The sequence below is a fragment of the Cibotium barometz genome, chromosome 51 (genome assembly GCF_041138505.1).
Source record: "Cibotium barometz isolate CiBa-2024 chromosome 51, ASM4113850v1, whole genome shotgun sequence".
Classification (NCBI taxonomy): Eukaryota; Viridiplantae; Streptophyta; class Polypodiopsida; order Cyatheales; family Cibotiaceae; genus Cibotium; species Cibotium barometz.
In genome coordinates this window covers 31,549,808-31,574,589 of record NC_141096.1, presented here as the reverse complement: position 1 = coordinate 31,574,589, position 24,782 = coordinate 31,549,808, and the positions used below count along the sequence as shown (strand labels likewise).

Sequence of the window (24,782 nt, the reverse complement as noted above, 5' to 3'; positions counted from 1 at the left end):
ATGTGTCTTTTCATTCGTGTCTCTTGAACTCCTATATAAGGAGCCTGTTGTATCACAATTTCAATCAATCAATCAAACATCTCTGTTCAAGTTTACTTTCAGTTTCAGTCTTAAATACACAGATAAGTGGATGAAATACTAAGTAATAACAGTAATCCTCACAGTGGTATCAGAGCAAAAAAAAAAAATCCCCGGGCCTACGGTTGTGAGCCTCTCACCCTCTCCGCTCTACTCCCCTACCCGGCGTTGTATGGAAGCAGAAGAAAGATGGAACCTACATCTACGAGTATGAGGTAACCTAAACCTTCTCTCTCAATTCACATATAGAAGACAGATGCACAGATGTGTGTGTGGCGTACCCGGTGAGTGCGCAGAGATTTCCGGCTGGTAGCTCTTCGTGTGCCTCTTCATCGGGTTGTGCCCTTTCGTGCATGGGTTGCATCCCTTCACATGAACGATGGCACCACGAGATGGCACCTCTTCGCATGGCACCTCTTCGCTGATCCTCACGGCTGCGCACCTCTTGGCCGCCAGCGCATAAGCGCATCCTTCGTGGGTTTCATAAAACGGCGACCTTTTCAAGCCGGCCAGCCCATTACTTAACTTGGGCGGTCCTTTTTATTAATGGACGTGCCCTTTCGATAAGTTTTTTTTTTTTTAACAACCAAAAGCGATTATGGGGCCAGCGCAACGACTTAGTTCGCCGGCCAGCCCATTCGCTCCCCTCGCACGCCGTTCCAAGGAAGGTGCGCTCCTCTTCCACGCTGCCACGCCAGGTACTTTTCTCCACTCTGGCACACATTCCCCTTCTCAACAAGGCGTCCAATGGAACCCAACAACAATCAGCCTGCGCCTTACATCTCGTACATAGACGAGGTCCCGGAGGCCATATTGCCCGAAAATCCTCGCCCAGCCCCGGAAATACTTATTATACCCGATACACCCACACCAGAGCCCGCCCCATTACCCGAACCTGTTCCGGCTCCAGTACATGTACCAGGTCCCCTGGACTTTTTATTATACGTCAGTCACCGCCACGCCACTCAGTTTCAGGCGTGGGTGATCTGGCATATTTACTTGACGTGTCCAGCACACCATCTTGCTCATTACGAGTTTATTTTGGGACGGTACCCACATCTTGCATATTTCCTGGACGAGTGCCGTGTGGATGCAGTAAACCGGATCATCTCGCTTCAGCCCTTGGTTCGAGTATACAGCGAGCTCATTGTGCCAGATTACACTCCCTTAACCCCTGCAGAGACACCTCCTCTCGACGAGGTGGAAGACTTCGAGCCTTCGGAGTTAGGCTCCGATTTCTTAGCAGAATTGGGAGACGATTCACTGTCACTCTCTCCTCCCGCAGTACCACATATTTCACCAGCTTCTCCGCGCTACTCCCTCTAGCAGATCCAACATGCCATCTATCTCAGAGGAGGAGGGCCAGCAACAAGATGAGCAAATGCAAGCCATTACATTATTACGCGAGCAGATGGAGACACTTCAGCAAACTTTTTCGACAAGTCTCTCTACCATCAGCAGACGACTCGACCAGTTGCAGCGGCCCCATCCAGCGCGCACACCAGCCAGTGATCCACAACCATCTTCTTCAGAGACTTCGGTAGCAGAAAATGAAGATGAACCAGATCCAACTGCCGAGGTAAACAATGCAGAACTCCAACTTCTTTATAAAATATTTAATGCTGCACAAAAAAAGAAACTCGATGTCAAACTGCCTGCCCCTTATAATGGTCGCCGCGACAAGCGCATGCTTGACCAATGGATATTCAAAATGGAGGTATATTTGACCAATACCGATTTGGTCGAAAGCAAGAAGGTGGCTTTAGCCAGTTCACTACTCAAGGATACAGCACTTCTATGGTGGCAACGACGTGTTACAGATGGTGAGCACACTCCTACTTGGGATAAATTCCGGCGCGCCCTCCGCAAGGCCTTTGAACCTGCCAGTGCGGACTACCATGCCCGGTCTGCTCTCCGCTGCCTGAGGCAAACAGGATCCTCAGCCGCATATATCACAGAGTTCCAACGTTTAACTCTGGAAATTGAGAGCCTCAGTCCCGCTGACAAGCTACACAGCTTCATCGATGGGCTTGAACCCAACTTACAGGAAGATGTGCAGAAGTTTACTCCTCTCACCATAGATGCTGCCATTGCCTATGTAGAGCGTCTTGGAGATCTACGACGACAACCCAGGACATCCTTCTTTGGCAATCGGTCCTCAAACAGTGCTCGTTTCTCCCAGCACAATCGCAGAGGAAACTTATCTCAACCTGAGTCTCAATATTCCCAATCCTCTGGTCAGCAATCTACTCGGCAACAGCCCTTTCGGCCTAGATTTTCAGGTTAGGCAGCAGCTTCACAAACAGGATCCTCTTCCAACAACCACAATCGGAATCGAGGACGCAACTGGCAAGATCGCCGACCCAACAATCGCCGCAATTTTCGCCGCGATACCTCAGCAGGTCAGCAAGCCTCTTCATCGGCACCTTCTACCTCTCAAGCCAACCCTCCAGGTCTTTGCACAATTTGCAATGGACCACATAGGTGGTATGAGTGCCCAAAGCGTAATTCTCGCCAGAATTCCAACATGGAATGTTTCCCAGAAGGTGAACATGGACATCATCATCCTTCTGCGCCAGAAAAAGGCAAGCAGGTGGTTCATGCAGTGCGAGTTTCTAAAGTTGTCAGCGCTTTAATGCTGAATGCCCACAACCATACTTCAATGCCTGTTAACCTTTCCAATCAAGTTTTGAGCTTATTGGGATTTATTGGCCAGCATCCTATCAATGTTCTTGTTGATAGTGGATGCTCGACTAATTTTGTGGGAACGACTCTCGTCAGCAAGTTACGATTACCTACTCAGCAGAGTGCGGAAGTTTTCCAAGTGGAACTTGCAGATGGTTCTTTCTTGCATTGCAGCAAACGGATTCAGCAGTTGCATTTTCAGATTCAGGACTATCAGGATCAGCTGAATTTCTCTATTATGCCTTTGTCACACTATGACATGATCCTTGGACAGTCTTGGTTATATGAGTATGATCCTTTGATCAGCTTTCGAGATCATTCCATTCGACTTTATCATAATCATCAAGAAATGGAATTACGAGGTCTGTTTAATTCTAAGCCGATTACTGTGGTTTCTGCTATGCAAGTCAAACGCTTAGTGCGTAAACGCGACAGCACTTCTGCCTTAGTTATGTTGCGGGCAGCAGAAGACAATACAGTTGACCAATCGGAATCCTCGCCATCAGATATTTCCTATTTACAACAGCCCTTCTTTCAACCTTATATGGATTTATTTCTTGACGAGCTGCCAGACATTGCCTCCTCGCCGTTCTGTAGATCATACAATTGATCTAATCCCTCGACAACCACCGCCAGTTCGAGCTCCTTACCGAGTTTCTTATTCAGAATCACAAGAAATTCAGAGACAATTGGCAGAGTTGTTGGATAACGGTCATATACGTCCAAGCAAAAGTCCTTTTGGTGCTCCAGTTTTATTGGTCAAGAAGAAGGATGGATCTATGCGACTTTGCATTGATTATCGTGCCCTTAATAAGCAGACAATCAAGAATAAGTTTCCCTTGCCTCGCATCGATGAGCTCTTTGATCAATTGCTTGGTGCGAAGGTATTTTCGAAGATTGATCTGAAGTCAGGCTATCATCAAATCAGGATTCGAATTGGAGACGAGTATAAGACAGCTTTCAGAACAAAGTATGGACATTATGAATTTTTGGTCATTCCTTTTGGGTTAACCAATGCCCCAGCTACTTTCATGACTTTGATGAATGACATCTTTGGTCCTTACTTGGATAAGTTTGTCATCGTTTATCTGGATGACATTTTGGTCTTCAGTAAAACTTTAGCAGATCACAAGCAGCATTTGCACATTGTCTTCGACGTGCTCCGTACGAATGTCTTGTACATCAACAAGAAGAAGAGTCAGTTTTTCAAAGATCATGTGGAATATCTTGGACACATCATCTCTGGACATGGTATTGCAGTTGATCCTAAGAAGATAAAGGTCATTGTTGATTGGCCTTTGCCACTTACAATTTCTGATGTGCGATCTTTCTTGGGATTAGCAAATTTTTACCACACCAAGGTTCACAAGTTCTCAGATATTGCTGCTCCTTTGACGGCCCTTACAAAGTTAGATAAATTGCAATGGTCACTTGAAGCTGAAAAGTCCTTTAATGATCTTAACATAAAGCAAAACCAAGTCACCTTCTTGAAACTCAGTATGCCTTCTGTGCTTATTCGCATACTTTTGATACTTCTGCTGAACATGAACCAGTCTGTCTCGAACTTGCACAAGAATATCTTGCATTTCTTGAATCAACTGATCTGCTAATGCCACCTTGTGTTGAAGAACAAAGTTTGTGGGCACAAGCGGAGTGTGACCATATGCTGCTTGAAAAGGAGTCATTCCAGTGACTGAATGTGGAGAATTATTATAAGCAAACTCCACAAGAGGCAAATATTCCTCCCAAGAAGCTAATCTTGTCTGAATATAATGTCTAAGCATTTCTTCCAAAATTTGATTTACTCTTTCTGTCTGTCTGTCTGTCTGAGGATGATAAGCAGAACTGAACAAGAGATTTGTACCAAGAGATTTGAATAAGGAAGTCCAAAAATGTCCAGTAAACTTCGGATCTCTATCAGAAACAACAGATCTTGGCAATCCATGAATTCTAAAAATATGCTGTGTACGAACAACGCTGCAAGATCTGGAGCAGAAACTGTCTTCTTGCAAGGAATAAAATGTGCCATTTTGGAAAACCGATCAACCACTACTAAAATTTGAGCATTGCCTTTCTGCGAACGCGGCAAAGTAGTGATGAAATCCATGCTTATGCTTTCCCATCTTTCCTGAGGAACTGGCAAAGGCTGAAGCAATCCTTGAGGAAGTTGTCGTGAAGCTTTCATAATTTGACAAGAGTGACAAGCTTTAACAAACTTAATAACATCCTGTTTCATCTGAGGCCAAAAGTATGTTGCTGATAACAGACGATATGTCTTGTTAATTCCAGGATGAGCTGCAAAGGGTACTTCATGATGCTCTTGAATAAGGAGTTTCCGCAAAGATGCATTGTGAGGAACACAAATGCGATCTAAGTAATAAAGTAAATCATCTGCAATTGTATATGCGGCAAACATATTCATTTCTGCAACAGTAGGATGAAGAGATTTGAGAGCTCGAAAGACATCTCCAAAGTCTCTATCTGTCAAATACTCATGCTTAAAACATGCAGGAATCTCCATCTGCACATTTGAGATAGCAAAGTTCGTAGCTCGAGGCATGCGGCTCAAAGCATCTGCTACCACATTCTGTAATCCAGGAACATAGAGTATCGCCATGTGAAAATTTGTCAAAAATTCAACCCATCGTCCTTGACGAGGATTCATCATGGGCTGAGTAAAGATGTAGGTCAAAGACTGATGATCTGTCTTAACCACTGAATCTGCACCAAGAAGATAATGCTTCCACGTTCTATAAGCATGAACAATTGCCAAAAATTCCTTGTCATAAACGGGATATCGCATTTGAATAGCCAAAAATTTATGACTTTCAAAAGCAATAACACGATCATTCTGCATAAGAACGCCTCCAGATGCTCTATCGGAAGCATCGGTCATGACGTCAAACGGCTGAGTTGGATCCGCAATAGCCAAAACAGGCGTAGTTGTCAACGCATGCAACGATATAAGACAGTAAAGTCAGTCTTTCCGAAGTTGCGACCGCGTTTCTATGGTCCATTTAAAGTTATAAAGAAGATTTCAGTTGTCAGTTATAAGTTGGATCTTCCACCATCTTGGGGAAAAATTCATCCAACGTTTCACATCTCTTGGCTCAAGGAATACATACAAGGAGATTCATCTATTCCGGAGTTATCTTCTTATGTTCCTGAGATTGAAGATGATCACATTCTTCTTGTTCCTGAGAAGATTCTTGACGTTCGTCAGAAAGAAACAAGACGGAAGATTACTACAGAATTTCTTGTTAAGTGGATGAACTTGGATGAGTCAGATTCTACTTGGCAGACAGATGAAGAAATGCAACAATATCCTCAACTCCTCCAAGAATTCTTTGGCAGACAACCGACTCTCATTTAATCACATGGGTTTTATTTTAAATGGGAGGGAATGTCACGATTGTGACTTAGTTCATTATACACAGTCTCCTCATGGTTACAGATACTGAAGTGACATGATTACAGAGGACCCCTACACTCGGATGGTCACGACTATTCGCTCTAGAGACATGCCTCTTCATCAAGAGCCACACTCCTTCGACGATTGGTCACATCCCTTCGCTCTAGGGTTGCAACTCTTCACCCAATGGTTGCAGCTATTCGTCCAAAGGATGTGTCTCTTCGCCTAGAGTCATGACTATTGGTCATGGGATGTGTCTTTTCATTCGTGTCTCTTGAACTCCTATATAAGGAGCCTGTTGTATCACAATTTCAATCAATCAATCAAACATCTGTGTTCAAGTTTACTTTCAGTTTCAGTCTTAAATACACAGATAAGTGGATGAAATACTAAGTAATAACAGTAATCCTCACAGCCATCGAGCTACCTTTCCACGCGACATAGCTGAGAGAGACCTCTCGACCATACTCGTCAACCCCATGCTTGACATTTTGGAGAGTGGTATACCATCTACTCGGAGCTAATGTTGCTCCCATGTTTTTATGTTCTTAGTATTCCATGACGAGTTTCCATGGACAGTTTTGTACCACCCTAGTGAGATAGCTATGTTTATGTTTTCTTTCTGTTTTATTTTCCATTCCATGATGAGATATGCCATGGACATTATTGTATCACTTTGGTCTCATAGGCCCATTATGGATCTTTAGTAGACGCTTAATATATCTTTCTTTCTTTCTCTCTCTCTCTCTCTCTCTCTCTCTCTCTCTCTCTCTCTCTCTCTCTCTCTCTCTCTCTCTCTCTCTCTCTCTCTCTCAAGGCTCAAGCTCTCAAGCGCTCTCTGTCTCTCTCTCCCATGATGAGATATGCCATGGACATTATTGTATCACTTTGGTCTCATAGGCCCATTGGGTCTTTAGTAGACGCTTAATATATCTTTCTTTCTCTCTCTCTCTCAAGGCTCAAGCTCTCAAGCTCTCTCTGTCTCTCTCCCCCTACCTCTCTCCCTCTCCGAAGTCCCACCCTCTAGGGCCTACTACCTAGTACCTAGGCTCTAGCCTCTCCCTCTCTCTCTCTCTCTCTCTCTCTCTCTCTCTCTCAAGCTCTTTCCCTCTCTCAAGCTCTTTCTCTCTCTTTAGACTTTGGCAACGAGGTCCGGAGGAAAGGAAAACACTATCACAACACACTTTTTTGTATTTCCTATTGTAGGCCGTGGGCCACAACTCTTATTTACGGCATGTTCAGTGTTCATTGCTCATAACTCTTGAGTTTTTGTACTAGTGTTAACTTTTTTCTAGTTTATGACAAACTTTGCATCTCTAAATGTGTACGATGATCTTTTTTTCAAGTGTTTTTTAAAGTGGATCGTACCTCAATCGAACTTATTTTTCAAAATTTAAAAGTCCCGTACTGGTACCATCGTTTCGTACCTGACAACTATGTGTGAAACTCTGCTATATACACAAGATAGCCGATATAGAATGAAGTGCCCTATATATATGGGGCAAGAGGCATGCAATCGGCCAGTAGAAACAGGCCAGCAGCCCCCAAAATGGACCCACGACTAGGTGTATCCTAGTTGGCCAGCACATGGCCTCGTCGGCCAACAACAAAAGTGGGCCCCTCCTGGCCAATACAAGCCAACCAAGAAAAAAACAACCCCCCACGACTATTGGAAAAAATGGGAAATGTATGGACAAGACCATGGACTCCTCCCACAAGCGGGCAGAAGCCCTCACTCGGTATGGTACAGACAAGAGATGAATGCTAACAGCTATCGCACGGTCTTGCTGTTAGCACATTCATCCCCAGTTTCTGCTCATATTTGGTGTCCCTTTTGGTCCCTTTTCATGGCCCTTCGTTGTGGGCTGGCCACCCCATTTTTGTATATTTTTCTGGGATTTTTCCCATGTCAGGTGCTTTTTTCACAGTCAGCCAGCATCACCATGACCAACCGGCCAGGTGCTCGTTTAGTCGGCCAGCCCCTCTTACCTGTAAATAGGTGGGCTGGCCTCTCACTTTTCATATAGTCTAGTCTTTCCTTTTGCTTCCTCACTTATGAGACTCATCTTGTCTCTTGCTTGGGACTGTATCATTTCAGTATATTCAGCGTAGTTGCTCCATATCTCTCTCTCGCTCTCTCTCTCTCTCTCTCTCTCTCTCTCTCTCTCTGCTCAGCACACTCTAGTGCTTGTTTGCTTCCACTCTGTGCACTCATTCATGGTATCATCGCTCCCAATTCAGCGTTCTCTCTGCTGCCCCAGATTTTGCCCTATCTACAACCCCTTCACTTCTGCGTTTTTCTCAGATTTGCAGCCCTCTCGTTGCTGCATTTTCTGGACAGTTGCTGCTGGTCACTCTGCCTTCACTTGGGCTTCATTGTTTTCAGCCTGAAGGTACTTTTTTCATCAGCATTTTTCTCTACTAGGAGTGTGGAACTAGTAGTCGGCCTGTATTTTCAGGTCTGCAGCCCCTTTTTTGGCTGCGTTTTCCTCTCCAGTGAACATTTCCTATTGCAGAGGGGGACTTGTGGTGATTCTGGCTTTGGTGGCAACCTTGGTACCTGTGGTGGACACTCCTTCCAAGATTGTGCATTTTTTCTGAGATTGAGCCCAAGCTCTTGTGACGGCTGCCCCGACTACACTTCATATGTTCTCTAAGTCTGCAAAGTTGGATGGTTCCAACTACACTTTGTGGAAGGTGAAGGTCAAATCAGCCTTGTGTGGCGTGGATCTCTAGGATTGGCTTGTTACACCTACCAATGCCACTCCTCCCACTCTTGCTTCCGGTGGTGTGACTCAAGCGCAAATTGATATTTGGCAGGCAAGGGATAGTGTTTTCTCTTTTCTGATGTTGAATTGTCAGGATTCTGTTCTCTCTCATGTGCGTACAGCAGACGCTACACATTAAGTTTGGAAGGCATTTGCCGATCTTTACGAGATTAAGTCTCCAGGACGGATTTTGGCTTTGGAAAAGCAACTTATGAACTTGTCAGTTTCTACCTTTCCATCTTTATCTGCTTTCATCTCAAAGATGAAAGATCTCCGGGACGAGCTTGCTATATGTGGCAAGGATATCTCTACATAGGATATGGCTATTCGGATTCTTTCCAAGCTTCCACAGAGTTTTGATGCTTATTTTCAATCTCTTGTTTCTTCTCCTCGTCTTGTTCCAGTTACTTGGGAGGAAGTTCTCCCCTCCATTCTGCAGATTGAGTCTCGCTTTGAGGAGCAGACTGGCACGTCTGGTGGTTCTGATGGAGCTTTGGTTGCACGAGATAAAGGGAAGAATCAACAGAAGAAAGGGAAAGGGGGTTTTGACAAGAACTCCAAGGATAACGACACGGATAGAGACACAGACAAAAGCAAATCTTCTAAAAACAAGGACATTGAGTGTCATTATTGTGGCAAGAAGGGTCATAAATCGCCCCAATGTCACAAGAAGAAGCGGGATGAAGAAGCAAAGAACTCTTCCTCTACAACAGTGTCTCAGACCAAGAAGGATAATGGTATTCTTCTATTAGCAGATACTTGCTGTATACATGCTCTTGTGACTTCTCAGTCGGGGTCGTGGATTGTGGATAGCGGTGCTACTACTCACATGACACCGCATCGAGATTGGTTCGAGGACCTCACTCCTAGGACAAGCAAGATCACTTAAGGTGATTCTTCTTCCGTGCCAATGCATGGACATGGCACCCCATCTTCCACTCCTCCGAGGACAAGAGGTACTTCTCTGATGTTCTGTAGTATGTACATTCCAGATTTGGCATTTAACCTTTTGTCAGTGAGTGCTCTTACAGCTCAGGGTGCGGAGGTGATCTTCTCTCGTTATGAGATTACCATTCGTGATGAGGAGATTGGTAGCATCTTGGCTCAAGGAGTCAAAGATAGTGGTCTGTACAAGTTGACCGCTTTGCTTTCTTTTGGTTCTTCTTCTAGTAGCATCTTGGCTCAGGAAGACTTCCGGAGGTTGAAAACCAACTGTCCTTCGAGAGACAGGAGTCACTCCGAAAGGGGTGGGTCCACTGGAGTCTGAAAACCAACCACACGAGTGAGAAAAAATTTCTGGTTTCTTGCTAATTCCTTACACTTGAAGTATACACTTGAAGTAAGCTCTGATACCACTATAACATGCGAAAGCTTGGGGGGAGATCAGTAACTTCAATGCTCAAAAAAAACAACACACTTGTCGCGACGAAATTATCGCCACACACTTGTCGCGAAGGCCTTCCTGGCCCCTATGGGGGTAGTTCTACACCTCCCCCATGCCCACATATCTGTCCTTGGGGTAGCCCTATGGACTGACCCCTTTCCTATATGCAAACCCTAACTGTCTACAATAGTCTGGCATCCAATATCATACCAGATACACAGAACCACTGACATCATTCCAAAGGGAGACTCACAGCGCGGACTGGCGCTATTTCATGTGCAGGACAATGCACACTTGACCTTGGACGCATGTGCAGGACAATGCACACCTAACCTCGAACGATTGGAGTGGGACCCTCGCTGACTCGTCCCGGACTGGGCTCACATGGGACCAGTTTTCCACCCCAAGTCCTACACCTTCTGTGCAGGTATGTGTCTACGTGGCATCCAAGTGCGGAATGCACGTGACATGAGAAGCCCTCTGTTGTTCATTTCCGGCATATGTACATGTGCCTAAGGAGCATCGCTCCAAGTTGGACTCGAAGTCTCAACGCATGACTTTTCTCGGATACAACACTGTGTCCACGGCATATAGTCTATATGATCAGTAGGCCGGCAAAGTTGTTGTGAGCCGTGATGTGTTGTTCAACGAGACTCCTACATCTTCAAAGGGGGGTGGCGAGCTTCTTCTTCCTCCGCCGCCTCCTCCACCTCCTCCTCCCTCTACTTGTGTTACATCTCCAATTGTGGATTCTCAGTCAAATGATAATGACTCTGCTCCTCCTCCAGCGAGTTCGAGCAAATCTGTGCCTGGATAGTATTTTTAGACAGATCGTGATTCTAGGTTACGTGAGCTTCCTTCTGCTCCTCCACCTAGTTCTATCAGGTGATCTTCCAGAGTTTCAGGGAAACAAATTCATGAGGGCAACATGTTTGCACAAGGCGAGGTTGGTTGCCAAGGGTTATGCTCAGCGCCCTGGAGTCGACTTCAATAAGACCTTCGCTTTGATGGCCCGGATGACTACCCTTCGCACCGTTCTTGCTCTTGCAGGACATCATAGTTGGCCCATATTCCACATGGACGTCACATTGTCAAGTCAGCTTTCCTGAATGGAGAGCTTACACAGGAGGTTTATGTTGATCAACCGCCGGGATTTGTTGTTCCAGGCAAACAGGATCAGGTGTACCGGCTAAAGAAAGCTTTATATGGTCTGAAGCAAGCTCCGCCGACTTGGTGCCAGCGGATCAACTTGCGCCGTTCGCATGCAGATTCGATCCTTTATATCCTCCTTGAGAGGGGGTTGATTGTTATCATTGTGGTCTATGTTGATGACCTCATCTTTATAGGTTCTTATTCTGTGAGGATCCGTTCAATCATGGATGCTTTGGAGACAAAGTTTGATACGACGGATCTTGGCCTTCTGCAATATTTTCTTGGCTTTGAGATTTGGCAGACCCCGAAGGGCATTTTCTTCTCTCAGCAGAAGTACACACGGGAGATTTTTGACATATTTCAGATGACTGGATGCAAACCAGTATCTTCTCCTATGGATACTAGTGAGAAGCTTTCTCTTCTTGATGCTTCTCCAAGGATTAATCAAGGACAGTATCGGGTTCTCGTCGGTTGTTTGGGCATGTGTTTCACAATCAGCTTATTGAGTTCCTTCTCATCCAAACCCCGTCAGCAGCATTGGCGGTGTGCTCTCAGAGTTCTTCGGTACTTGCATGGCACTATGGACTTTGGCATCTTCTATGGCCAAGGATGCACTCTTCTTGGGTGGTCTGATTCAGATTGGACTGGAGATCCAAATACTTGGCATTCAACCATCGGTTGTGTTTTTTCACTTGGGTCTAGAGCCATTTCATGGAGCAGTAAAAAGCAGCCTACTGTGGCGCTTTCCCTGCAGAGGCGGAGTATTGTGCGGTTTGTTATGTTGCATGTGAGGCAATCTGGTTGCGGAGATTATTGGAGGAGCTTGGCTGTCCTCCTATTGGATCTACTCTTCTTTGCTGTGACAATCAGAGTTGCATCGCCATCGCCAAGAACCCTGTGTTTCATGCTCGTACTAAACACATTGAGATACAGTATCACTATGCTCGTGAACAGGTTCTTGCTGGAGATTTGCGTTTGGAGTATTGTCCTTCAACGGAGAATGCAACAGATTTGTTCCCCAGGCTAGTTTCTCAAGCTTCCTTGGCTCCTCATCTTCGGCTTCTCAAAGTATGTTCTGCATCTGGTGCTGAGAGGGGGTGTTAGCACATTCATCCCCAGTTTCTGCTCATATTTGGTTTCCCTTTTGGTCCCTTTACATGGCCCTTGATTGTGGGCTGGCCACCCTATTTTTGTATATTTTTCTGGGATATTTCCCATGTCGGGTGCTTTTTTCCCAATCGGCCAGGTGCTCTTCTCTAGTCGGCCAGCCCCTCTTACCTATAAATAGAAGGGCTGGCCTCTCAGTTTTCATATAGTCTAGTCTTTCCTTTTGCTCCCTCACTTATGAGACTCATCCTGTCTCTTGCTTGGGACTATATCATTTCCGTATATTCAGCATAGTTGCTCCATATCTCTCTCTCTCTCTTGGACTCTCTGCTCAGCACACTCTAGTGCTTGTTTGCTTCCGCTCTTTGCACTCATTCACTTTCATCAATCTATCACATGCACTCTGCACTGTAGTGCATGGTGAAAAGATGGCTCGTCATCAGGGCATCACTGTATAGCAGTAGAACCCTTTAGGATTTCATAATTATCGTATGTCGTGACCCGATTGTAATCCCCAACATGGTTGTTTCTCATACTGGTACGAACCTATTCATACCATACGGTTCGTACGATATCGCACGGTTTCACACGGTTTTGAGCCCCCCCCCCCCCCCCCCCCCACCACCTTACGGTTCGTACGATACCATACGGTTTCATGTGGTACGAGAGAAAAAATCCCAAATGCTTTTTTTTATTTAAAAAAAATCCTACTCAACAAAGATCCCAAATGCCTGCAATACTTCGCAACTTTCGTGTCCACTCAGCATTCAATATGGGGCTGCTGAGAGACCCAAAAAATCAAGCAAGGTAGACTGGTAGTGTACCATAGTGGTTGTATTGTCTCACCTCTTTTGGCATGTGACATGATCTTAGGAATCTAGTGGTTTCGTCAATATGAGCCTATTCCCAATATACTTTTACTATCTGTAAAGGTTTTCTTGAGCCCATCATGATTCGTGGGGATAGAAGTATTCTTGGCATCCCGTTGATTTCTCCTCTCCACTCCCGACGAGCTATCCGCCGCAAGGAAGTGAAAGGAGCATTGATTAATGTTCGTGCTCAGACAATCTCTACCTCATCGATAGCGGTTATCTCATCTTCATCTCCAATCCCACAATTAGCAGACCTCCTATCTCCACACCAGGGCATTATGCTTAGGGACGATCTCCCGCCCAATCTCCCCCCATCCCATCCTAGGCCATCATATCACTTTGGTCCAACATTTCTATGGACTTTGCAGGGCCTCTACCAGCATCCACCGGATCTCGTAACACTCAATGTCTTACCATTGTGGATCGCTTTAGTAAGTTTTGCATACTCATCCCATACAACCATACAGCCCAGCTGAGGACGTAGCCCACCTTTTTCTCAAGCATTCGTATCCCATTTGTGGTTTGCCTAGCACCATTACATTAGACAGGGATTCCAAGTTCACCTCACATTTCTAGAGGACATTATCTTTGGAACCAAGTTACAATTGTCTAGTGCATTCCATACACAGACAGACGACCATACAAAAATCTATAACCAATTGGCCTTTGATGTTCTCAAGTCATACTATCATGACCAGCAATCCAAATGGAAACATTATCTTCCATTGGTCCAAGCCATCTTGAACGATACTCATTCATCTAGTGTCGGACATACTCCATATGAGGTAGCCTTTGGTGGTCGTTTCTCTTCTCTTTTGACAAGAATGGTGTCTCCATCTCTTGAGGCTAACAAAACGACGGAAGCATTTTTCGAAATCATTGAGTCAGTTAAAGATCGCTTGACCAAAGCCATCATTGGTGCCTCTACAGCCATGTAAAGGTCAACCCGACTCTTGGTCTTTCAAAGGTCTTGCGTTTGGCTTATCCACAATCCCAAGTCAGTCCTTCATTCATTCTCTTCAAAGATAATAAAGCAAATACTCCTAGCAATAGGAGGGGGCCCTTCCGTGGGTAATTTGGGACCCAATAAGGTGTACAGATAGATCTCTCTCTCTCTCTCTCTCTCTCTCTCTCTCTCTCTCTCTCTCAAAGTTTGAAGTGAGTGGATTGCTAAAGACTCGCGAAACTCAGGATAAAGGAGGTGGTGTCAGACTTTGTGTGACAGGATCCTTCATTACGCATAATTCCGCTGCATGTTACAAATCTTGAATGCTCGCATCTGCAACTCGAGTGGCAAACTATCATGTGCACGCTAGGGGCACGCAGATTGGCGAGCTAGAGTGTAATATGTTGTGGGCGGACATGTGCTTTTTGGTCTGCTATTGATAGCGTGTGCTTCTTGGGCCGGCCTTCCCTATTTATTGGGGGGAGGGATACCAGTTGGGCACACACCGACGGATGGAGCACAGAAGTGCAGAGCCCGTGGTGCAAGAGCACCATCGCGCAGGAGGTCGGCGTCCTCAGGGGACAACCCTGGGTGGTAGAGTACACCGGATGAGGACCATGGCATGGCACTCATGAGAGGATGATGCGTTAGCTCGTGGCTCGGTGGGGACGGCCAAGATTGTGAGCCTCGCTCACGGCTGTCATGGGTGGGTGGCGAGTATGACTACACCCAGATATATTTCTTCCGCTTTGCCTTCTAGGGTTAGGGTTTGTTGCTTTGTCTTGCTTTTCATGGCTGTTTTGTAGGTTTCCTTCTTCGAGAGATCTCGGAATTTTGACAGAAATAGGGAAGGAAGGCCCAGGAAGCACACGCTATCAATAGCAGACCAAAAAGCACATGTCCACCCACAACATATTACACTCTGGCTCGCCAATCTGCCTGCCCCTAGCGTGCACATGACACAAGCTCGGTTGCAGTAGTAACCCTTCAGGAGGGTTACCTCGACGAGGATCTACTATCGGGTTTCGGGAAAGAGGGAGAGATGGAGAAAAAGGGAGAGTACGGATTCTGTCTTCCAAGGCCAAGATATATGCCTCTGCTCTTCCAACTTGGTGTTCTGGTTTGCGAGTGCTCGCATCATAGTCTGGAACATCTCGTGCACACTCATGTCTGCGTCCTCAAAGGATTGCGAGTGCTCGCATCATAGTCTGGAACATCTCGTGCACACTCATGTCTGCGTCCTCAAAGGATTGCTTGGTGCTTCTTGTTTCGGATTTCTTTGTTCTCTCTTCGTCAAAGCTTCGCCATAGTGGGAATATGCACTTCCTTTCCAGAGCACAACAAACCCATTCACTATGCGTGTGGAAGACTTTCCAGAGGCTAAAACCAACTGTCCTTCAAGGGACAAGAGTCACACCAATTTATTTTCCTTTTTTTTCTAGTTTTCTTTTTTTTTCATAAGGAGTCCCATTTTACGTTGCATAGCAAATTAGGGCCTACGTTTTTGTGTTTTCAATCCATTTGTGCAAGTAGCATAGATTGCATGTAGACTACGACATGCAAAAGTCTCAGCCTACATCTTACCTAGGTGCGAAAAGGCTTCTTTTGGATACTTATTTGACAAGAATCTTGGATACTTATTTGACAAGAATCTCACCCCCCCCCCCCCCCCCCCGAGGGAGCAAGATAAATGAGTTGAACCTTTTGCAAGGGGTTTGCAACTGAATGGGTAGTAAAGTTCATGATAGAAAGAGCAAAGTTCAAGATGGAGTTGCCTAAGATTGAGAAGCAGCCCAAGACCAAGAGCATTGATCTAAGGGAGAGCTTCAAAGACAAGAGGAGCTCTTGGGTGACATTAATCACAGATGGAGAGACTTTGACAGAGGTACCATTATCCAAAATGAAAGAACCCGAGCCCGAACCAAAGAACTAACAAATAGATATCTCCGAATCTCGAGGGCAGGAGGAAGGGGTCAACTTGACAGTTTACAAGGAGGTAGATGTCTCCGAATCCAATTTCGAGGATGAGGTCAGCCTATCAATCCCTGAAGAGCTCAAAAGAGTCTCTCGTAAGGAGAGAGGTTTAGGCTACAGAACCAATAGGAGTGATGTGGAGACCGAGCTTAAGAACTTGAAAAACAAGTCAAAGAGCTTTGAAATAGAGCAAGTGAGTTTGGTGCAAAGCCGAAGCTTTTACCGGAGGACCCTTGCAGGATTGGAGCAAAGGTGTATGGAGTACCCCAATACTCCAAGCTTAGCAAGAGGGGATGTCACATGCATACCAGGTATTGCAACTCATGGACATGCTTTCCAATTGCAGCAGGTATCTTAGCAAGATAGGAAGAGGCCGGATATGGGTAGATTGTAGCAGTTATGGGGGCCCAAACAATGCCCAGATGTACCCAAAACATGCGCCCATGGATGGGACAACTTTGAGGCATAGTAGTATGAACATGTTTTATGAAGTTTACGATGATGATGTGCTGGCCAACCTGAAAACGTCCAGCAATCAACCTACCAAGTAGCCCTATATAAAGAGTACTTTAGCCCTCATTCAAGCATCTCTCAGGTATTGGCAAGAACCCCCCCATAGAAGCAGCTCACGAAAGCGAGCACGACCAAGTTGTTGATTCAGCAAGACATCTTTTATATGCACAATAAGTTAGAATGCATAAACAACTGGATCTAAGTCTAGATCCAAGCACAATTGCACATATAGCATGTTTGGCAATATACAATAGATTAAGGCTACATCTCTTGTCTGAAGGTAGCGAAGCGAAGACACACCTTAAGTTTATGGAAACAACATATATATTCATCAAAATGGAAAAATAAAAGTAAGGCCTACCCTTGATCAAGCTTCTCGAAATTGTCTTCATCCAAAATATTTTGTAACTGCCTCTCACATAAAGCACTTGTCTCCATGATTTGCTTCTGTTCTTCAGAAAGACCCGTACCCTCCAGCAGCTTCCGAGTGAAAATGATTCCATACAGAGGGTTCCTAATTTCTTGTTTCATGTAAGCCACTTCTTTCAGTCTATCTAAAGCAGTCCTTGCAGAGCGCTTCTGAACTTGTAGCGCTTGCTGCAACTCTGGGCTAGCCGTGTGAAGAAAACAAAAGACTCCAGTGATAGCCCCATCACTGTCTGTTCTCTTGTTTGCAATCAAAAGTGCTTCCACGTACTTTCCATGGCGGTCAAAAAAGCCAAAGGGAAACCGCTCTGAATCTTGTCCCCCCATTGCAGTATTGAGAATAATCATGAATTTGGTCATATAGTCCTGACCTCTAAGTTTACAACATGCCAAGTCTGAGCCAAACACTTCCCCAATAAGCATTTTACCCATAACATCCTCGCGTTTCCAGCCCGACAACTTCTCCATGGCTGGATTCCATTCAGAACAATATCCAAACTCATCAGCACCAAAAATGGGAGGTATTAGAGGATTTGGGTTCTGCACTATAGTCTTGTAGTCACCCTGAATGCGTGTAAACTTGTCCATGACCACCTTCTGTCCCGTCACGTCCTGACCAACAAAACATACTCCAACCACATTATCTGTGAAATCCCTGCTTGAGCATGCATTTACGATCAAAATAACCGGCCCTTTCTCAGCTTGGTCGCCATAAGTCTTAAGCTTGATCTCCACATTCTGTTCTTCTTGCCCTGAAAACAAGAAATTTAGACGAGAGCTGAATAAGGACAAGGATATTGTCTTCAACCCAAGACTCAATATACAAGTTCACAGTCCTAATAATGAAGGAGCAGACCCTGGAATTTCAGCGTGGATTTTCTATCACTATGCAGAAACCTAACACTAAGATGTTTTAAAGGCAGCCAAAACATATCAAAAGTGTGTTCAATGAATCTTCGAAATTTAAACTTCAAGCCAAGCTGTAGCTGAAATTAATGTTCAAAACAGTGATCTCTCTAATGCAATTCAAAGGGACAACGTTCACCTTGCAAAGCAAGATCCAGCACTCTCTCCACGGTTTCCATCGACGCATCCACCACCACGTCCCTGACCAGAGATCTCCTCATTGCCTCTTGCACAGAAAGGCCTGTCAATTCGGCCACCTTGGCATTCCATCCGTTGATGAATCCACTTGCATCCACTGCAAAGATGGGTGCTGTGGCTGTTTCTATGAGTCGCACCATTTCATTTGCAACAGTGCTTAACTCGTCCATGCCATGAAGCTTAAGGTCATTCAAGCGCGCGTGAATCATGGTCTTGGTGTCACTGTCATCTATATCTTGAAACGATCCCCGAAGTATTAACTGCAAGGAGTGGATGGCATCCATCTCCATGTCCTGCCATGGCAAACTCCTCCTCTTCACAACCTCTAAAAAGGCCTTGAAGGAACACCTGGGGTGCATTTTTCTACCATCATCCCTGTCCTCAGGATCATGCCTTGCCCCACCCCACTTGATCTCCTTTGCAGTATGAGACCTGAACCAAAATAAGAAATCTCTGGTTGTGATTTTTGCTGCAGCCATACCACAAACAGCATCTCCCAAAGCAGCGGCACCAGGATAACCGGCATCCGCAAGGCTATCTGTGCTCAGACCAGTGGAGTCTTTGTGGACATCTAGAAGCCACTCTGCAAGATCCTTGATCTGAGCCTCCGTGGGAGTTGTTCCAAGCAACCAAAATTTATTTCCATAGTACAAGGCAGCCCCATCACACTTCACAAGGTCCATGATGCTAGGTGATTCCGAGACAATCCCAATTGGTGCATCCCTGAGAAGCATGTCACATAGAAGAGTTTGAGTGCGCAAGATGTGTTTTTCTCTCATCTGAGCAGCAAGTTCCAGCTCCATGTTCAGCTGAAGCCCAAACACCTGCATCAAAAACTCACAAGCAGACCTGAGGGCAAAAGGAACTGCCCTAGGAGTGGTATGGTGACAGACCACCAGACCCCAAAGTCTCCTCATCTTGGGGTTATGAGCTCCCTTGCTAACATCTTCATCATTGTCATTGACTACCACAGCCATGACCAACGAGGCAATAGACCCCATGTTGGCCATGTACTGACTATGACAGCCATGAGGGGCCCGCAATGTTGAGCCAGTTAAGCTGAGAGGCTGCCTCAATTCTCTGTCTTGAATGACTCTCACTGGAGGGGCTTGACAATCACAAATCATTCTCACCCTGTTTTTCATGAAGAGGAACCGAGAAGCTTGTGGAATGTCTGTAGCAGGATAATGCAAACCGAGATAGGGTTCCAAATCAGACCTCCGTATCTCTGCCACAGCTTCCCCATGTTCATCTTCATGAAACTTGTAAGCCATGACTCGATCATATCCTGTGAGCTCCCTAACTTCTTCCACGACAGAGTCACAAAGTAGATCAATATCCCCCACAGGGAGCGCCTGTAACCTGGAGATAGCTTTGGCAGCAAGCTTGTGGGATTGCAATGCACCCACAGCCGCCCAGACTGCCACATCGGCAGGCCTCACGGGCTCAAAATCAATGACTAAACCTACATCTATGCGGTGGACAATGGCATTGAAGGGCTTACCAGAGCTGCAGCAATGGACAGTGATGGGGTTGAGCATGGAAACATCTACAGCGCCAGAGGCCTTTTCGAGGGCAGCTGCACTGGCAGGGGTAAACAGGTTACGGGCATCAGTGCCAATACCAAGCAACAGGTTCTGCATTCCAACGCTTGGTGCCGCCTCAGGCATGAGGTCTAGCATCTCCACAGCATTCTCGCTGTAGGCAATGACTCTGTAGGTTCCTTCTTGTACAGCAAGCATGCATCCGAAGGGCTGGATGAGGCCCCCTCTCTGCATTCGCTGAAGGTATGCAGTCACCGCCTGTGCAGGGACTCTCTCACTCAATACAGAGTCCCTGGCATCTTCGATTGAGCGCATGTAGTCGAAGGAGCTGCCGTCTGTGTCTCCCTGCGACTGAGCTTGTTCGAAAACCGCGTGCAGTTTGGCATCTGCAGTGGTCTGCGCTACCACGACACGGCGATTGTGCTGGGACCTCACAACAGAGGAGCCACTGCTGCGGCGGGCAGCTGCAGAGGAAGAGTAGGACATGGTTTTAGAGGACATGCTGCAGGATTAGGGTCAGAGCAAGGGAGAGGGGCAGCGGCAGGGTTAGGGTTAAGAATAGGATTCTTTATTGGCAGGAGGCACCGCGGGAATGCATGGAGCTTCCATGGAAGCCTAGGGTTAAGGTTAGGGTAAGGCTTTGATGCAGAGGAGGAGGAGCGAGGAGGAGAGGGAGAGGCAGCAATTGGAACTTTCGCTGATGAGTGTATGTAAGCGTATCCGTGGAGACCGGTGGCAGGTAAAGGAGTTGAACGGGACAAGGACGTTCGCCCGTTGGCAGAAGCATGGGCGGGTGCCACGTCCCACGTGGACAGTCACATGGGCATATGTACTAGGATGGCTTCGCTGAGCATGTTGCTTCCAAATGCCGACCGCAATGCCTCATCATTATTGTTCCCCCACCTTCAAAATTTGCACAATTTGATTTATCTCCATCTCTCTTCAGTAAATCCTAATCTATTACTATTCACCTTTTGATCTCACAGGATGCCCATGCTCAAATGATCGGTGGCGCTCTTCCGCCTCGCCTGGTCCGAAAAAAAAAAACCATCCTTCAATGTAATTTTCGTGGCTCTGATTGAGAAAAACTGGTTGTAATTCTGGATAGCCTCGAATTTTACAAATCTAAAAAATTTGGAATTTCAGTTTTAAAACCGGTTATCCGATATAGTTTTCTATAAAAACCGATTGAGCTTGAAGGTTATCCATTTTTCACTGGTTCAGCTTGAAGGGTATCCTTTTTTCACTAGTTAGAAAATAGGTTTATTTCTGACACTAAGTGGATCATTACAAATACCCCGCTCACAAAGAGTGTGGCTCTCATTATTATAAGACCTTGCGTTGAATAAGCAAGAGGCTTACTCGGTCTTTGGATCGTGGCTATGGCGTTCCTCCTGTGACCCCCATGAGCCTACAATCAATATGTCTTGACATCCATGGAATCACACAACTTGGTGAGAGGATCTCGAGGTGTACATTCTCATCGTTAATCACATAGAAAGGAGAAGGCCTAGAGGAGGATCCATATTTCTAAACTACCTTAAAGAATCATGGAGCAAGCTTGCAGAAGATCATGAGAAGTGTAAATTCCTTAGAACACACTCCCACAAAGTGTTATAAGAGAACAAATGATCTTCTCTACCATTCCATGCTGCCAAGGGTATGGTGTATCACAAGCCTAAGGATCTTTACATGAGAACAAATGTCTTTCCTAACATCCATGCTCCCAAGAGTATGGTGTATCACAATCCTAAGGATCTTTACATTATCAAATGGGCAGCAGCACAAATGGTCCTTGCCTAGTGATAGCTAATGGAAAGGTAGAGAAACTTGTCTTTTAAGGCCCCTTGTGCAATACTTGTGTGCCCCATGTTTACACCATGGATCACTCAATAGAGACCAATTCATGAAATAGACAATAAAAAAGTGGCACTTGTATTGTTTGAAAAAATATGTTTAAGATCATTGGCAAGGATTAGGAGAGGTCAAAGCTAGTGGTCAAGGCTCGTACGAAAGCCTTATCTCTTTCTATCATCCCATTTTGTGATGTTTCATTTCTTAAGTGCTCAGGAGTTATGTTTGTTATGCATTTAGGCCCTAACACATCCTACAACTCATTGAAAAAACTTGCAATGACATACGCACTTGGATGGGTCATGAGGGATTGGTTGATGAAGTTGTAAGATTTGTTTCCAATTGCTAATGGAGAGTGCATGTCTTTGTCTTTTCTTGATGCATTTTCTTGTTGCATAGCAATGGTGTTAGGCCCTTCATATATCTATTCCAAACCCAAATTATAGGACTTTTGTGCACAAAGAATACTTATACCTTGTGTCTACACAAAAAAAAGACTCATTGACTTGTCTGATTGAGTGATGATGCGTAACTACAAAGGCTTCACAATTGGGTGTTAATGCTTGGCTGACACATAAGTGATTTTCATGCTTGGATGATGAAGGTCAAGCATGTTCACATCGTATAGTTTTTTAATTGACATGGCTATCTCTATGTGTGCACACTGTGTATTGATTAGCTCACAAAGGCATCTACTTGGTGAAAGTGCTTGAGACAAGCAATTGTGTGGCTTAAAGTGCAAACATGTAAAGCAAATATTGCTCTACAATAGACTTGACTCTCATGTTCTCCATGTGCACTTGGAAAGAATGTGTGCATTATTGAATGGAATAAGGATAAGATTCAAAGGAATTTATTTGTACACATATGTGAACATTATGACGACAAATTATGGGCATCATTGCTTCTCTCATTACTAGGCTTCAAGGTGTAGATTCTCTAAAGTTTGGAGTGTTTGCTATAAAATTTAGTGTGGAAAGGGGCACAATGCATTTTACCAACTTCTTGATTGTAATGTTTGTTGCTGAGCTTCACATAATCGTGATGCTTGATGAACTCATTCGTTTGAACTTTTTAACACCATATGTGGCTTGCAAATCCTCTAGTGTTAGTTATGGAGCAAGAATAAATCCAAAAGAACAATTGGGGCATGGAAACCACAAAGTGCTTGCTAGTGCTAGTACGCATCCCCTTTAAGCACTCCCTTTTGAACACCCCAACCAATTCTAAAGCAAATATTCCAAACACAACATAAATCCTCATGAAATTCTTCAAGGTGCATGCAACTTTATTCCAAAAACAACATAAATCCTCATGAAAGCCTTCATTTTAGTGGATGAACATATCCCTTTGCCAGGATTAGCCAATGCATGATGATGCTTCTAGATCTTAACTTAACCATGCATAGTCAGTTATAAAGAGATGCATATCAATTTGCAAGCACCCATGAGACTAGTTCAAGCATTCTTGATGCATTTAAGGTTTTTGATTAAACAAGATATAAATTGTACCTAATTATACAAAACAAAAGGTGTTGTTCATTGATATGTGTACATAACAAGATAATTCATTGTCTTTAAAACATCAAGCTTTATTTAAGCAGGTATGCATAGATGTTTCAATGACTCAAGATAATTGTGATTAATTAAGGGGGGGATGTGGCATTCTCAATAAAATCTATCTATGTACATAGTATTAAACATAGCTCATATATGCAAGACAAGAACCATCACCTATATGCACAACACCACAATCAAGTAAGCACGGATCAACACATACAAGCCTACCACCACCATAGCCATAAGAGAGTGAGAGAGAAAGAGAAGGCAACTCAATTGTAATAATGGGATTGTCCCTTTTCATATTTCATAAGTCACTTATATACATGAGCTCTCTTTTTACAATGGTCGATCACCCATTAACAATTGGGGGCCAAAACTAATTTCCTAGCTCTATGTACACCTAGACTTATTCTCTATCTACACATGTCGTAAGCTTGGTCATCCCATTCATAATTTACATGAAACACTTAGCATGATTATATAATAATAAGTTACAAGAAGCGTAAACATGCTTAAAAATAATGTTAACCAGTGTGGTCAACACCCTGGAAGAAGAAAGCCAAAAAGCAGGAAGATATTCAAGAAGAATTGAAATGGACATTTGGTGCATAAAGGGTACAAAGTAGGGTCACACCAAGCAAGATACCCCTTCCTCAGCAGCAGTGTGCCATCTATGAGACAGAACAAACCACACAATAAATAAACGCTACTACAATATGAGAAACAAGAATCCAATAAACTAAAAGGCAGCAAAGACAAGTCACATTGCTAGATGATGTGAATCAAGTGGCAACACCACCTCAGAATGCTCGCCAATATGGACAAGGAGTATGTGGCAGACTTAGACCAGGAGGAGTAGGATTAATCTAATATTACTATAATGCACCCGGACATAGAAGGGTTGACTATCCAGTTTGGAAAAGACATCAATAGTAGGAGCTTCAAGCCATAATACAACAAGGTAATGTAGCCCAAGGACAACAAGGTGATGTAGCGCAAGGAGAACAAGCACCTACAAACAGTAAGAATGGTGAGAATCGAAACTATGCCTAGAAAAGTGCAGGGAAACCAGATGTGTGATGGTTGTGACTAGATCACACGGCCAAGTAATAGAAACACAAGTCAGAAGAATGAAGGTTGAAGCTAGAAGAACGGGTGATGTAGTATAGAGTCCAGAAACAGGTCGCCAACAAGCTGGTGAAAGACGCCCATGGAGTGACTATGTAAGAAAGAGGGTATCACCCAAAACCAACTGAAAACAATTTGGAGCAAGATCTTCTGGAAATAGCCTCACAAATTTGATCAAAATTCTATAGGTATTGAATTGGATATCGAGTTCCATCAAATTTGGTCATCATCCTTGAGATGTGGATTGGCTTGGTTTTACTCAACTCTGAGCCT

The 24,782-nt window shown here is 44.7% G+C and overlaps 2 protein-coding genes and 1 pseudogene across 2 annotated transcripts in view; 2 read left to right on the top strand and 1 right to left on the bottom strand.

Moving 5' to 3' along the window:
• Nucleotides 1–20,679, bottom strand: part of LOC147609529 (phytochrome 1-like) — a 44,112-nt gene extending 23,433 nt beyond the window's left edge. Inside the window, exons 1-2 of the mRNA XM_086787884.1 lie at nucleotides 18,363–20,679; nucleotides 17,253–18,069 (exon numbers count right to left, since the gene is read on the bottom strand). Coding sequence (XP_086644010.1) covers nucleotides 17,253–18,069; nucleotides 18,363–20,466 — 2,921 coding nt within the window. The 5' untranslated portion in view covers nucleotides 20,467–20,679. The remainder of the gene's footprint in view (nucleotides 1–17,252; nucleotides 18,070–18,362) is intronic.
• Nucleotides 826–1,404, top strand: LOC147609531 (uncharacterized). The gene has a single exon (XM_086787651.1). It carries the CDS (start codon nucleotides 826–828, stop codon nucleotides 1,402–1,404), a length of 579 nt encoding a protein of 192 aa, XP_086643777.1.
• LOC147609530 (uncharacterized) lies at nucleotides 1,415–4,456 on the top strand (annotated as a pseudogene).
• Nucleotides 20,680–24,782: the final 4,103 nt, after the last annotated feature.

Coding starts and splice junctions, on each gene's coding strand:
- LOC147609531 (XM_086787651.1), top strand. CDS start 826: ATGGAACCCAACAACAATCAGCCTGCGCCTTACATCTCGTACATAGAC.